Raw genomic sequence first — 17,648 nt, forward strand, 5'->3', positions numbered from 1 at the left:
TCAAGAAACTTTTTACGTATTTTATTGTTGCCCAAGTGAAATATGGTGAATCTGCTCATATGGGTTAAGCTGATTTTAGGTGATATAAAGATGCAAACATTTTAGGTTCTACGCGATTATATTAACATATCATTTATGAACATTAGTGTTTTCCGTCCCACATCGACTAAACATAGGTTTTGGCATTGGTTGATAAGAGGCAGTGCTGGTAGCATGATTCTCCCTTCGGGGACATCAGATAAAATTGGAACGATACAGAGAAGATTAGCATGGCCCCTGCGCAAGGATGACACGCACAAATCGAGAAATGGTCCAAATTTTTTTCCCAACCCTTTTCTTCGATGCCCTTCATTAACTGAACATTGAAAACCTTTGGATTTTTTTTTAATCTGCTGCTGTTCGGGTCACCATTTGGAGGATGTTGCACCATCACAGCCTGCTATTATGGGTCGTAAGATCGCTTCCATATTGAACAACCACAAATCCAATCAGGATTGTTACCTTTTTACATAAATATCTATCAGTTGATGTACAGATTTCTCCGATCGGATCACTAACTTAATGAAAAAAATGCAAAACTTTCAAAAACTTGATGATTACATTCTATATAGATCTTTAGGATTTTTTAAATTTTAAAAGAGACAAATTATATTTTCGGTCGGAATATTGTTAAGTAAATATATTATCAATATCAACTGTTTCTGAGTCTGCTTGTGAGGATCTGATTTTAAGATTTCTATTAGAGAAATACATCTAATACCTCTCAGTATCTACTTTTATTAAAAGTTGATATTATTTGGAATTTAGTATTCTTAACTGACATATGTATAAATTGGAACTAGATAGAAAGGATTTTTTTTTTTTTAAATTTAAGTTCCAATGAAATAATTTACACCAATAAAAGTTTTATCTAAAATAAAGTTAATTTAAACAATTAAAAATTGATTAATTGTGTTTAAAAGTTGCAAGCCATAACCACTATGAGGTTTTAGATGCCTACATGGAGGTCTATGCATGACATGTCACATTACATTACATGTGACCGGTACACGTGACATGTCACATGTAAATGATTTGTTTTGTTTCTTTGTAAACATAGAAGAATCGTTAATTTATCCATGTATATAAAAGAGTAAATTGCCATTTTAGTCCCTGAGGTTTGGTCCAAATTGTCATTTTAGCCCAAATAGTTTTTTTTTCGCCTCTGGGTCCCTGACTTTACCATTTTCTTGCCATTTTGATCGTATTGCCTAACTCAGTCTAAAAATCTGGTTATAACCAGGGGTATTTTTGGCATAACTGTTGTGTAGTGATAACAAGGGGTAGTTTACAACATAATTTATAAACCTCATAATAATTTAATGCCAAAAATACCCCTGATTATAACCTGGTTTTAGACTAAGTTAGGCAATGTGATCAAAATGGCAAGAAAAAGGAAAAGTCAGGGACCTAGAGGAGAAAAAAAACTATTTGGACTAAAATGACAATTTGAACAAAAACTCAGGGACTAAAATGGCAATTTACTCTTAAAAAAAGCTAAGACCATGTGTAGTGGTAGATTGTTATAATGCCCCCACCATGGGGCATTATTCGACACGTGTCATCCCAGTCAGCATGGGGCATTATAGCATAAAGTGGTGTAATGGGACATTATTCCAATAACGCCCATGCAATCATTTCCCAATTATTTTTTTAAACTTTAAATACTTTATTAAATTTAAAAAAAATACAATACTAGAAATAAAAAAATTAAAATCCGATTAAATTAAAAAAAAAAACACTAGTTTTTGTTTTTTCTAATTTCATTTCACATAATTTCTTAAAAAAGAATTCAAAAGTTATCTCCATCTTTAAAACCATATCTAAACTACAGGGACCAAAGTTGTCAAAACCAAACCTTTTAAACCCCATCTTCTTCTTCGTTTATAATAAAACGGCTACAGGGACCAAAGTTGCAGGTTTTCCGGCAACATTTTCCGGCTAACCACACAGCCATTTCCAGCACAATCGTCTCCTTCCGGCACAATTTCCAGGTGTCTCCATCTGATTGGATGCTGAAATGGGTGTATAGCGTTTTAAATAAAACGCCAAACTCATTTTTTTTCAAAAAAAAAGGCCCCAAAACGCCTAGCGTAGTGGGGGGCCGGGCGTTTTCCGGCGTTTTCGGGCGGTATCATGGGGGAACACGCCCCAGTACGCTTGGTCTAAGTACTTTTAGTTAATAAAAAAACTTTAACTAAACCTAATAGAAATTTAATAATTTGAAGTAATTAGTGGATTTTAGAATTTTGATTTCTTAATGAAGTTATTCTGTTTCTTACATCAGCAACTTTCATATATGATTATTTTATATAATTTGTATGGTAGCAACCATCTGATTGACTTGATTCTCATGCTGATAGCACCCCTTCTTAAAACAACACCTTCTCCAAATCCAAATCCAAATTTCAAACCAAAAAACAATGAGACTCCTCTTATTTTTCTTCATATTGCACCTTCACAACTTCTTCCAAATTTCATCACCACAAACTCTACCTAAAAACACCACTGGCTATACTTGCAATCTCAACCAAACCGCATCTTCTTGCCAAACCTATGCCTTTTTTCAACCCATGGGTCCGAACCAACTCGACTTAGCCTCAATAAGCGATCTCTTCTCCGTGAGCCGTGCAATGATCGCCAAACCGAGCAACATAACATCTCTAACTTCACCTCTTGTCCCTAACCAACAACTCTTCATTCCCCTCACTTGCACTTGCAACTCGGTCCATACCACCACAACCCTCTCTTATGCTAAACTCAACTACACAATCAAGAAAGGTGACACTTTCTATTTTGTATCTACAAACCTCTTTCACAACCTCACAACATACCAATCTGTGGAAACTGTCAATCCTAACCTTGTCCCTATAAACCTCACCATAGGTCAAGATGTGATCTTTCCAATCTTTTGCAAGTGCCCAACAAAAACCCAAGTTCAAAATCAAGTGAATTATCTCATTTCATATGTTTTTCAACCATTCGACTCCGTATCTTCCATTGCTTCAAGGTTTGGTTCAACCACAACTTTGATTGTTGAAGTAAACGGCGATGATATCCGCACTTGGGACACTGTTTTCGTGCCGGTTTCGCGGCTTCCTGAGCTCACACAGCCTTCTCCCACTAGTGTTTCATTTGATCATATGAGTGATAGAAGAGGGGAAGTTATTGGATTGGAGATTGTACTTGGAGTTTGTGGAGTTCTCTTGATTTTGATTGGTGGGTTATGGACATATAGAGAATCTTTATGGAGGAAGAAGTTAGGAAAGAATAAAGTTGATCCAGAAAGCAAGAAGTTTGAAGTGGGAGTTAGTCTTATGGCTGATGTTTCAGATTGTTTGGATAAATATAAAGTTTATAAGTTTGAAGAGTTGCATGAAGCAACACATGGGTTTGATGAAAGATGGGTGATCAAAGGGTCTGTTTTTAAGGGTTATATTGATGGGAAGTGGTATGCAATCAAGAAAATGAAGTGGAATGCTTGTGAAGAACTCAAGATCTTGCAAAAGGTACATCACTTCATCTTATTAATCTCTAATTGTCTTTACTTTCTTAAATCACTCTTTGGTGATCCTTCACTAATGTCTATCGTTGGCTTGTCGGAAATACTTGTTGATGAATTAGTTGTCGACGATATCCATCGGTAACATCAGACAAAGAATAACCGACTTATGACTTATTTGTCCGTCGATGAAAATACTCTTAATTAGTATTAGTCTAATAAATTAAATACATTAGTATGTGGGGCACAAAACTTAGGTAAAGGAAAACACAACAAAAAACCTTTTTGCAAGTAGGACAATTAGAGTATTAATTAAACATAGATTAGGTAGCTTAATATGTCTTATTCAATTAGTGTGATTAGGTTTTATTCCTCTATAAAAATTTATACTCACAGTCATAAAGAGCCTTTTGTCTTATACACACCAAGGTTTGAATGCAAGTGTGTTAACATTGTGCCCACTTTTGTACTTATTGACTAGTTATTATTGCATTCCTTAACTTATTGGAGATATAATTTATCTAAATCATGTAGCATATATTATGTGACAACATGGTATAGCCCATTTGGTCAGGGGAGTTTTCCGTAAGGTTTCTCCTCTAAAGAGGTCCCAGGCTCGACTCCTGTTGTGTACATATTGAGATTTCAGTATGGAGTTGGGCCTGGGCAGTCGCCCTATGGGTTAGTGGGTCCTTTGGCCCCTACAATTGCCGTTCGAAAAAAAAAAAGTGGCAACATGTTTTAAGATTTGTATTTTTTGTGTTTTGTTATATAAATATTATTATGTACCATTGATTTACTTTTTTTAATCGACAGACAAACGATTGATCTTACTAAAACATCATTAGGATGTTACAAATCATCATATCAATGTGTCGAAGGAATTAGACGACGTAGAGCGGAAGTATAAAAAACACACACCTTTTAATGTAAAAATTTATATATTTCTGAATTAGCAAAACAATTACATGAACACCATTCGAAGCTTGAATTAGTTGGTTGGAGAGCAAGAGTCTATTTCACCTTTTTATTATAATAAAATAAAATTGTACTTCTTTAAAAGTAAAATGAATACTATTATAAATTTATATAATCCAACTAGTATTCAAAGTTTTCTCTTATATTTAGAGGTGAACGCCGGAGTATGACATAAGAGGTTGTATTTGAATACAATTTAAAAAATGTCTGATGACCATGAAACCACCTCTAAATAGTTATATTATATTATATTATATTATAATTATAATTATATTATATTATATTATAATTATATTATAATTATATTATATTATATTATATTATATTATATTATATTATATTATAATATAGTATAAAGTAGAACCAATTAATTATTTCATATTACAAGTCTACACAATAATTCTATATTGATTTATCTCATACCTACATATATATGTCACCTTAATAAAAGAAAAAGAATTATATTTATAAAATTTAATGTTATGTTCTTCCCTTTTGAAGGTAAACCATGGCAATTTAGTGATGCTGGAAGGATTTTGTATAGATACCGATGATTCAAATTGTTATCTAGTTTACGAGTATCTTGAAAATGGATCTCTTTATACAAGGCTGCATGATAGCAAGAAAGAGAGGTTAAGTTGGAGAAGGAGACTAAGAATCGCAGTTGATATAGCTAATGGTCTTCAGTACATTCACGAACACACAATACCACGAGTCGTGCATAAAGATGTCAAGAGTAGCAATATTCTCTTGGATGCACAAATGAGAGCCAAGATTGCCAATTTTGGGCTAGCTAAATCGGGATGCAACGCTATGACTAGACATATTGTGGGAACTCAAGGATATGTTGCTCCCGAGTACTTATCTGATGGAATTGTATCTACTAAGATGGACGTTTTCTCATTTGGGGTCATTTTACTTGAGCTCATTTCTGGGAGGGAAGCCATCAATGACCAGGGGAAGGCGTTATGGGTAGAAGTCTATGAAAATTTCAATGGAAATGAGGAAAAACTAAAACCTAAGGTAAAAGCTTTCATCGATGATGCTATTTTGAGGGAATCATGCTCCATCGATAGTGTTATGAATGTCATGTCAATTGCGATCGCTAGTTTACATAGGGATCCTTCAAGGAGACCTAGTATGGTGGATATTGTGTATGCATTGTGTAAAAGTGATGACTTGTTCACGGATCTCTCTGAGGTTGGCCTTTCACAACACCAAGTTCTCGCAAGATAGGTCTACTTTGGTGATTTATAAGCATTGGATGCTTGTAAACACAATACCGTTGTTTTCAGATCGTCACACCTTTGTAATCATGTACGATATATATTCTAGTGATATTTTCGAGCCTTACGTCATTTTAACATGTTTTTTTTTTTGAGAAATTAGGACACCCTTATATTTTCTAGATCAGAAGGTCATTACATGTTGCATGTGTTTAAATTTTTTTATTGTGATACATAAGACGGGCATGTAATTATATAACCACCTCTCTTTCGATATCTCGCGCTATATTTGATCAACATTACGAACAAATGATTATATGGTTCTCTACTTAAAATTGGTTATACATTAAGTCACCCCCTCTCTCTATATATGTCTGTATATCCCTCCTATATATTTGTTATAAACAATTTAAAGATGTATTTTGTATGTCTATGTTAGATTACTTTTATTTGGAGATGGAATCGAATAGGTATAGTTGACTCGAATAATTCTCCCCCTTTTAATTAATTGTGGGTCATTGTCATGACATCTATCTAAAAAGTTCTGACATGGGCATCCTCTTAATAAAAATAAATTTATATATAGCAAATAGTTGTCAAGGACCAATTCAATAATCTTATTAATAAAAACATCAATTTTTCTTATTGTTATTTATGTTTATTAAGTTTATGAACGTAACAGGTCATGAATTGTATGCATAAATGTCAAGATTGTGAACCTAGCATAGGTAGATCAAAATTTATTGTACGTTCTGTATACAATATGTGTGCTCTAACACAATCGATTGCTCGTTTAAAAATCATATTCATTTTGTTGGATCGACACCTAATTATATCTTAAAACTCGTTTGTTTAAACCGTGTAATATTTGATGGGGCGTATCCCGAATTTGAAGTAGTAATCCCAAATATCAGCCGTGTATGATCGTGGTTGTATACCTATTATCTATCTATCTTAAAGAAGAAAGTCGGTGGCTTTTATGCCACCGACACCCCAACTTTCAAACTTTGACACCACAACCCCCTTTACTTTGAATTTTCGTAACCACATCCTCATACTTTGTTTTTCCACCATCACCCCCTCAACTTTTACATATTTACGCCACCACTCCTCTACTTTTACATTTTCACCACCACTCTCTCATCTTTTACACATTTCCGCCACCACCCCTCTGCTTTTACAATTTGCCTTTTTTAGACTTTACGTTTTTACCCCTTACACTATTACTCTATTTTTACATCCGCCCAACTTTAATATATTACAATTGTAACCCCTAGACTATTACTCATACTTTTGCAAATGGCATTGCATTGTGTTTTACAAAAGGTCTTAAGCATTGTGTCTTACACTTCGTGCCTGCCTTTGTGTTTTACATTTTTTTTGTAATTGTCTTTTACATATTGTGTTTTGCACTTTTTTGAAATTGTTTTTTACACGTTGCGCCTTTATGAATCGTGTATTATCTTACTACACATTTTCATCCATCACGCGCCGCATTCTAACCCTCAAGTTTGAATTTCCCCACCACCCCTTCAAGTTTTAAGCTTTATATTTTACCCCTTGCACTATTACTTCATTTTTTTTACGCCACCACGCCCTCAAGTTTTAAACTTTGTGTCTTTACCCCTTGCACTATCACCCTCTCAAGTTTTAAACGTTGTGTTTTTACTCCTTGCACGATTACTCCATTTTTACTGCCACCACCCCTTTATGTTTCAAACTTTGCGTTTTTATTCCTTGCGTTGTGTTACTCTATTTTTACACCTCCTCAACTTTGAAAATTTCATAAGGTTAACACATCATAAAGTGTTTGGACTAATTCATTCGATGTTTGCAATGTACCCGCGCCGCAACGCGCTCGGGTCTAATTACTACTTTACTAGTTGTTCTAATAATTATGAAAAGTTGATACATTACGTATTTATCAAATTGTGTCTTCTCTTTAAAGTATATAATTAATCTAAACATGGAATCATTTACATTAGGAACTATTTCCAAAAATATATATATTGCATTATAACTTTATACTTTAACGAACAATGTTTAATTTGTATTGCAATAATGGGGCTAAGGAAACAAGGGCCAAGGCTAAATTTGACACCGCAAAGATTGGGCTATAAAATGCTATTGGGTAAGGCTATAGCAACGGACAACGGTGCTAAAATGGTGCATTTGGGCTAAAGATTGAGCTGGTGAACTAATACTAATGGACTTACCATGGGGTGAAGTGCTTGATGTCTCGTGTCCGTACAAATGAGCTGACTTGCTTGTGAGTTACTCGGAATTGATTCGCTAAAAGCTTGAATCGAGTCAAGTTTTAACAAACTCGAGTCCCTATTGGAGTTCACTTAATAAACATGCTTGACCCCAAGCTTCACTTTTCAGGTTCAACTAGACCGAAATCCTAAATGGGGCTACTATTTATATAACTTTTATTTAATATGTTAAATATATATACACAATTACACACACATATAGGTATTATACATGAAATTATGATACAAACAAATATATTAAACACATCACACTAGCTTTGCGCTTTGTTGATGACGTGATGGTCAAAAGACCATAACAACGATCAATTTGTTATTGCCAAGCAGGTCTATATCCATAACATAAATTTGAAAATACCAAATATATATATATAGGACAAAGATCCGTTAGGAACCACCCTTTATTGCGAGAACCAGTGTGAACACAAACAGTAATACCTAAAAAAATCTAAAAAACACCCAAAATTTTTTTTTTATTTTTTTACTATTTTTTATATAAAAATCGCTACTTTTAGTATCCAAAAAAAATGTTTTTAATTTAAAAAAAAAAAAATAATTTTTTTTGGCTACTAAAAGTAGCGATTTGAACATAAAAAATAGTAAAAAAATAAAAAAAAATTTAGATTTTTTTTAGATTTTTTTTTTGATTTTTTAGGTTTTTTGGGGGTTTAGTTTTTAGCATTTTAGCTTGGCGGGGGGGGGGGGGGGTTAGGTTTTTTGAGGGTTTTAGTTTTTAGCATTTAGCTTGGGGGGGGGGTTAGGTTTTTTTTTTTTGGGGGGGGTGGGGGTTAGGTTTTTTTTAGGGTTTTTTTAGCTATTTTAGGTTGTGTTCACATTGGTTCTCGCGGTTCTCGCAATAAGGTGGTTCTCGCATGAACCTTACCCTATATATATATATATATATATATATATATATATATATATATATATATATATATATATATATATATATATATATATATATATATATATATATATATATATATATATAAAGGACTCAAACTACTTATGACCAACTAAAAAACGCTTAAAAGAGGGGGGTTTTTTCTATTTGACTCGGAAATTTGTTTAACAGCGGCTACTTGAACCGGCCCACCTGTGTTAAATCTTTTATGGCCCATTTGTCATCTTTTGGTTATATGCTAATTGCCCAACTTGTATTTTATTAAGCCCATAGGTTATATACATTTTAATATTTTATAAAACCTTTAAGTTAACAGAAGTTTTATTTATCTACTTATTCTATAAAACTACAACAAGTTAAAGAACTAACTTTCAAAAAGAATTTATATTCATAAAGTATTTACATATATATTTTATTTGAATTTATCTTGGTATTTTATTTATCCGTAGCCGGCATACGCATTCGATGGATGTACGTATACGCCGCGTTAAACTAAAGTCCTTGACACTATAGCGATGCGGAAAACATGTTGCAAATAGACCATACATTATACTTCATTTTTAGTTAGTTTATATAATATAATCAAATTTTATATAAACGTGTTGGTATGGGCTAGGTGCATTCTTCTTGAACTAGTGGATGCATACCTCATAAGAGGGGATGAACCAACTCATCAAGATCCCCACCATACATGAAGTAGAAAAAATATATTATTTGGTGGGTTATTAAGTGTTTAAATTATTGTCTTATCTTTACTTAAAGATTTTTATAAGTGTACAACTTTATTTTACCTTTTCGTTAGAATATCTTGTTCCCCATATGTCATTAATATAAGAATATTTAAGACATACACTTTTATTAAAAAAATGCATCTATAAATTTTCAATCTCATTGTATACAATATATTCATGTTTATAGATGAAATCTAATAGAATTAGTATTATAATTATGATAATAATTACCAAGTAGAAAAAAAAAAACAACTTATATTTTTATTTTGAAAACTTTTGTCTATGGTCTACGGTTTATGGGTTGAACCGTTTTAAACCGTTTACATTTTTATGCCTTAAAAGTATATATAATTATATCATACTCATACTGGTTTATTATTGTATGTCAAAATTCAAAAGACACAAAAAAAAGGAACAATAAGTTATACAGTTTTAACATATTTGTTTATCATATGTTTGTATTCTTTGTTGTAAATTTACAATTTTAACGTATTTGTTTATCATATGTTTGTATTCCTTGTTGTAAATTTGTAATATTATACCTTTTATGTGCAAATAAAAGTAATACATAATAAAATCTCAGATTAAACATAGCGTATTCATGTCAACCTATGAATACTCGTATTGTGTTCACGTATTAGACACGGCTTTCGGAGTCGTGCCTTTTTCCATCGAGTGTCAAAATTTGTGGTTTAAATGGAGTCTGATTCTTTGATTATTGTACACAACCCATCTAAAAACCCTAGGGGGATGTCACCATGATTTCCAATAACTTTTCCTATTAGGTTAGGGAGGCAACATTTCTTTATTTCTTTTTGTAATTTTACAAGTTTGTTACTATTTTATCCAAATCAACTTGTTAGACCATCCGTAGTGGGGTGTGATTTTTAAAAAAAATTGAAAAATAACGCCCCAAAACGCCCCCACTACCATTACATAGGGTGTTATTTTCTTTTTTTTTTTTTGAAAAAAAGGTGCTCCGGCGTTTTAATTAAAACGCTCAAAACTTGTTTGCTTTACCTGACATGTTTGACTAAGGGGGCATTTACTTGCTTTTCTTTTTGACAAGTGTATGTATCTGACATTATTTTGACAACTGTAAAAGTATTTTTTTTTATCCTTTTTAATGATTGGAAGGGGCGTTATTGGAATAATGCCTCACTACACCACTTTTTGCTATAATGCCCCATGCTAACTGGGATGACACGTGTCAGATAATGCCCTATGATGAAGACATTATAAATTGTTACCACTACATATATTCTTATAACATATAATATTCTTCTTTCAAACCACAATTAATCAAAAAGGAGGTGAAAACCTTTTTGTTTTAAGTTCTAGAAAGATAAGGAGATGAAATATGAAAAAGACGGCTTTAATCGTCTTAATATCATACATAAAGTGGATAAATGGCCATTTTTTATGCATTTAAATCTCTAGCCATTATTTTAGGCACCCACATATTTCCAAGGACCACTTTATACATTGCACACAAACATAAAGTGGCCCACCAACTTCAACTTCATTTTACACCTTTCAATATCTTGATGCATTCAAAACACACATTCTTATTTCTTGGACCACTTCAATTTTCTGTTAACCGATTGGACTCAACTCAGAGGTGAGTGTTGTATAGCTGTCCCTGATTGGATAAAGATACATTGAATTTTAATAATCCTAACTTTCATCACCACTATCATTAGCCGCCGCCACCACGACACCAACATCAGCGACCACCACCACCATCAGCCGCCACCACCACGGCACCACCATCAACCACCACCACCACCATCAACAACGCCATGGTGGTGTGGTGGCAGCTAATGGTGGTGGTGAAAGTTAGGATTATTAAAATCAATAACTAGGTTTGTGCTACATAAGCAGCTACATCAGCCAAACCTAGGTTTGTGCCATGTAAGTTGCTACGTCAGCAAAAAACTAACTGTGTTATTACCCAGTTAGAAAATGATTGATGAAAGTCAAATTTTTACAAGTAGAGATTGTCAAAAGGATTTTTTTTTTTTTTTAAGTTGGGATTAATACCGACTAATAGGTGAAAGTTAATATTATTAAAATACAATAACCCTTTAATTTAAACAAAATGTGTGTATTACCTTTATCATTGGAAATGTTTTAGAATGTGCAAAGATAGCCCACTCTTTAAGAAAATAGTTACGTCAAATGGTAAATACTCGACAAAATTCTTCTGCCCATGAATTACTATAAAAAGGTAAAAATGATTTAAGTTTGCATACTCGAAGCCATTTATAATGGCATTGTGTTATGCTAACATAAAGTAAACACAGATAATTTTTACGTAATGGTGTTATATATAAGGCCACATCACCTCAACATTTATAAAGCCTTGGAGCGTCAACCACCATCCCATGACAGTTAAGAGGGGGGCGCTAAAGGCTCTCCGACAAGGTGCTAACGAGCGTTTTTTTGGCTTGATCGAGGCATTTAGTCAAGATAAAGGGGCGTTATGGCATTGAGGGGGCTTTAAACCATTGCATGCAAGCTAAAGGAAGGGCTTTAAAGCCCCCTATGTGACGTGGCGTTGAGATGGCGCTTATGTGGCATGAGAAAGCCCCTAGAGGCTTTATACCACACCCTCCAGTCTAAATATAGAAACTATCCTAACGTATACACTAAGGCCAGGGGTGTGGCTTAACGCCACCCCGCCAACTAGGCATCCATAGCGCCCCTAGAGCGTCATCGTCCACACCGAGCAAATGAAAGGGGGGCGCCATCCTTTTTCCGCCAGCGCGTTAACGAGATGAAATTGAGTTGATCGACGAAGGAAAGGTGAAAATGACTGTAGGATCGTGTACTGACCCGAACGAGTCGTTCAGAGGCGTTCTCCTATGTTTCAGGTGCAGAATAACAAGAAACGTAGGTAGAAATAGCTTGCACTTCACTTTAATCTACTGTTTTATTGATTTAACAATGATTACAGCTCAAACGTCACACCGGCAGCACCTCGGTATGGAAATTGTCAAAAGTTACAAATGATTTCGCTTATGAGGTTTATATAGTGTTTAGCTTTCGCTTCAAGTGACATGTTCATATAAGCGAAACCTCATGTGAACACATAAGCGAAACCTCTAGAATAAGACCCTATAAGCGAAACCCCCCTAATACACACATACAATCTTCAGTTTTCTCGTAGAATGTGCCCTAATCTATACAATACAACGTAAGACTCGATCCAAGACGAAATCAACAGATGTAGTGCACCAACAGACTCCCCCTCAGATGTTGATGGAGTCGTTCATCGATTCACGACCATATTGTGTCTTCATCTCTTCAGTCTTGATCAGTCTCTGGGCTTTTCTCTCTCTATCTTCATCAATTATCTTGATCAGATCTCTTGATTCCTTAAGTTTATCAGTTCCAGGATCAGAATCTGGCTCACATTTAGCTCAGGTATCTTCAGACTCTCCCTCTCGATTTGCTGGTATTCCTTTGTTCTTCAGCAACATCTTCAGGATCGTTGTCTGACTTTCACAGGTTCTTAGGATTGATCAGCCTGACTCAAACAGAGATCTTCAGGAATCGAAACCTGGCACTCTATCTTCAGATCCAAGATCAAAACCTGACTATACCTGCACATTCTTAACCCAGCAATAAAATTTCTAGTTTTAACAACTTGAGTGCACCAACTACAACTCTCCTTCAAATATGCATCAACAATCACTCTCTCTTAGATCATTCACTTATGATGAACCACTTGATAATTTGAAAAACATATTTTGACAATTAGACACTCTCCCCCTCACAACAATGTCATCATGTTTAGCACTTGGAACTTTGAAAATCAGCTTTCCAACATCAGTTGTCGAAAATCTTTTTGAATTTTCTGAAACTTTATGCTAAAACACCACACAAAATCTTTTTGGATTTTATTAAAAGAAGGTAACTGACATCATTTGTAAAAACAAGAGAATGTAAAAATGAAATATTTACAAACATATTTTTGTGAGTTCGTGTAAGAGGATCATATCAGTTTATGAGACATGTCACTAACACTGTTAAGCTATATTACATTTTCAGTTCAAAACAATTCACCAAGATTGTCAGTATATCGGTCCACTGAAATTTTCACACAAAGTTCAATTGATCCGAGATACGATGTTAATGTCTTAGATACTGACTTATTCGTGTGTCCCACTACTTGAATATACTCCCGTATCCAGATCCCAATATTCAGTCTTACAGGTGAATATACCACAACTGATATCTGTATAGGGGTTAAATGCGAGGGCCGTGAGAACTCAGGTCGATACTTCCGTATACGCAGAGAGATGACGACTTCGACTTTCGGTGTGTCCCCTTTAGAGGATCTTTTTATTTCAACAGCAGCGACTATCAATTTTATTGTTTCATCAGCATGCTGAGGGCGAAGCTATGTTTCAAGCTTGTGCGGAAAGCATTATCCGGGGATTAGGTCAGTACTTCCATACAGCAGAAGTCCCGGGATAATACCCCAGATATCACTGAGCATAAAGACCTAGTATCTCAGAATACGAGACCTTTCAAACAAGATTTCAGGGGTTACCTATATATCCAAGTTTGTGTTAACCTATAGAACAAACAAGTTTGAAATTTAGTTTATATCTCGTCATAATTTACTAAGTGTGTAAAAACCTACTGGCACATCCTCAGTGAGATTGTTTATCACTTTTTATCTTTACATTTCTTTAGCATGTTGTGACAGCCTACTGATGTACTATCATTTCCTCTTTTCACAACGAAACTCATTTTTGAATTTTATCATGTTTTTGTCTTTTTCAAATTTTCAAATGTTTTTGGATTTTCTGAAATTTCCCTACTCCCCCTAAAATGCAAACACATTTCAAAGAAAATATGAAAACTTCTAGACTCTTGACCAACTAGAAACATGAAAAATAAAACAAACTGTACAGAGATTTGACAACTGACATCGAATCACATCAAATCGCCATTCACTAGGCATAAACAATCTGAACTCCCCCTTACACAAACCATTTTCCCATTTAGATTTCAAAACACTTAAGTTTGTTTTAATTAAAATGATTTTTCCGGAAAATGAGTTTTGGGGTTATGGTTCATCATCTTGTTAGTTTTTCTATCATGTTAGTAAATCAAGTACAACTTAATGTCCCTGATTTACCATTTTGCACTCAAGAACTACTGTACCACTTGTAAAAATTACCACTTGTAGGTACAATCAATCAATACCAATTGTAGGAATATTACATCTACATTTTACCCATCAAAGTGCCGATTCCTGTTTCGCACTTACCAACCTGGAAGCTCCGGCGTAGTCCTTTCACCTGTAAAATTCAAACATTATTCAAAATCTTTCAAACAAACTTTACAAACACTAGAATGATGCCGATCCCTGATCCACGATATAAACTTGGGATCTCCGGCATAGTCCTTTGACTATCATGGAAAGCAGACTTCCATCCAAGTCTTTTCAGACTTGATGGCTTTCAACTCTTGCGCAGTGGGGTTGTATGTTGCCTTTTTAGTCGCATAAATATCTTTAACCCCCTTTGCTTTCCCGTTTAACATTTTACCAAAAATCTTTTTAACATTCCCGTTGAATGTTTTCTCGACATCAAAATCTTTTTTCTCATTGTAAAACTGATCTGAAATCTTTGTTTTACCAATTTTCTTTTTAATCTCCTCAAATTTCAGCGATGGAAAATCATCATCATTCACCGAAATTTTCTCCTCAACCTGTGGCTCTTCTGGCTTTGTGGAACCAGATTCATCGCCGATATTCACATCATTCCTTTAAACAACCCACACTTGATTTTCTTTTCCTTTCTTTTATACATATTCTTCTTCGAACATTCACCAACCTCATAAGTTGAGTTTTCAAAAACTTTAAGTTTTTCAGTTGGTGGTTCAATATCAACAACTTTTTCTTTTAATTTCTGAGAAACACCCTGTTTTGTTTTTCCATTTTTTGAACAATTCCATGCAATGTGACCAGCTTCATTGCACTTGTAACAGATATGAGTCTCTCTTTGATACAACACTTCAGTTCCATTCTTTCTCTTCTCAGCAAGAAACTCTTGGTTTGACTGTCTCCAAAATGGTTTCTTCTGTTCCTCATCTGAGCTTCCACCTGACACAAATTTTGTTTTTGTTTTAGAATTTTTATCATTATTATAATTTTCTGGTGGAATAAAACCAAGACCTTTCTTTTTGTAGCTACGATTTTGGTTAGGTTTCTTTTGAAAACCGGAACCAGAATTGTAACTCTTGAAGTATATTTTTTAGATTTTTCAAAACTTTTCAAGACTTTCAATTCAGGAATATTAATCTCTATTAGTTTGAAAGTTTTGTTAATCAATTCCGTTTTAATACTCATTATTGGGAACTCTTTGTTGTAATATAATTTGTCAGAACCATTCAAAGTATAAACAACTTCGAATGTTTCATCATTCAAATTTACTTTTGATAACAAAAATTCTTTACTGTAAGACCGTTTGACCGACGAATTTTCCCTGTTGACTAACGAATTTGACTTTCCAGACTCAGACTTTGACTCGGACTCCTCATCAGTATCCAACACCTGATCGACCACTTTTTTGATTAACTCAGACTCATGATCAGTATCGGACGAGGTAAACGTGACATCAATGTTATCTGGTAAAACGTCAGTTGTGTCGGTTTTTAGCTTTATATTGACTGCTTTTTCAAGTTGCTCCTCGTTTGGTTTTCTAGGAGAATATCCTTCCCAAATCGGAGGCGGACACTTGTTATAGCTAACAGTCGGTTTCTTACCACAAGCTTCTTTTCCTTCGGCTTCTCGTCTTGAAAAACTTCCATTCCTGCAACAGTTGGGTAAATACGATCAATGAAATAATCAGAACTAGAATAGCTTTGTAGTAAACGTCTAATCCTCTCATTTTCGATCTTCTCGGTCTCCAACTCTTGCTTCCATTTAGCACTTTCTTCGATGTAGAAGTTTATGGCCTTTTGCTTTGACATCATGACTGCATTCATCATTGTCAGTGCTTGTTCTCTTTCTGAGTTTGTCTTTTGGAGACCAGTTATTGTTTTGTTCAAGACATCGTACGACTCTTTCACATAGTTGAGGTTGAACAATAACTGCTCCTTCTTCTTCTCATACTCAGCAATTATATCATCCTTTGCTGCACATACCTTGCAAGCTTCCAAACACTTCTCGCAAGGCTTTACAACTTCAACAATCTTCTCTACTTCGATTGTTTTCACCACTTCAATCACCTTTTCTTCTTCTTTTACCTTTAGTTCTTCTTTCACTTTCTCAGTTTCAACTATCTCTTCAGCAGCACTTTCAACATTTTCATTCTGAACAACTTCTTCAATCTTCACTTGTTGTTCTTTAGCAACTCGTTTCTCCTTCAGTTTCTCCATTCGATTTGCAAAATAGAAATGAAAAATTTTAGGAGAAAGATGAGATTTTGCAACATTTATATGTTTCTCTTCCTCATCATCACTGTTACTATCAACCGGTGATTGATCAAACTGTACAGATTTTTCAGAATCAGTATCTGATAAACTAGAATCAGATGGTGTTTGATCAAATACAACTTCCTCTTCAGAACTAGCAACATTTTGAACACTCTTATCTGAACCCTCTGAAATTTCCCCAGATCTTTCTGAAAGTTCATCAATACTTTCTGAATTTTCATCAGACGTAACAGACTTTTCATCCTCACTAGTCACATTCATTCCAATAGACTTCATCCAGGTAGCAAACATGTCTGGTTCTCTGACAATTTTGGCGATGAAAGCTTTGAACTCTCCTTTCTCATCAACGAACATATCCCAGCTAAAGCCATCAGGTAGTCTCTCATCATCTTGATCAACTATACAGGCTTTGCTATCAGGAGATATGTAGTTGCTCCAGTTGAAGTTCACTAAACATGCTCTCTTAGAGTCTTCAATCTTCCTACCATGAGCCGTCTGTGAGTCTTGTGATTGACCAACCTGCTGATAAATGGCTTT

General features: G+C 34.5%; 1 protein-coding gene and 1 non-coding gene across 2 annotated transcripts; both read left to right on the top strand.

Moving 5' to 3' along the window:
* Nucleotides 1-219: 219 nt before the first annotated feature.
* On the top strand, nt 220-322 carry LOC118486194. Its single transcript, XR_004878049.1, has one exon. It is a non-coding gene; the product is annotated as a U6 spliceosomal RNA (small nuclear RNA).
* A 1,523-nt stretch (nt 323-1,845) lies between these two features.
* Nucleotides 1,846-5,877, top strand: LOC110900226 (serine/threonine receptor-like kinase NFP). Its single transcript, XM_022147132.2, has 2 exons — nt 1,846-3,548; nt 5,021-5,877. Exons 1-2 carry the CDS (start codon nt 2,463-2,465, stop codon nt 5,753-5,755), a joined length of 1,821 nt encoding a protein of 606 aa, XP_022002824.1. The 5' UTR covers nt 1,846-2,462; the 3' UTR covers nt 5,756-5,877.
* Nucleotides 5,878-17,648: the final 11,771 nt, after the last annotated feature.

The sequence above is a fragment of the Helianthus annuus genome, chromosome 13, assembly GCF_002127325.2.
Source record: "Helianthus annuus cultivar XRQ/B chromosome 13, HanXRQr2.0-SUNRISE, whole genome shotgun sequence".
Classification (NCBI taxonomy): Eukaryota; Viridiplantae; Streptophyta; class Magnoliopsida; order Asterales; family Asteraceae; genus Helianthus; species Helianthus annuus.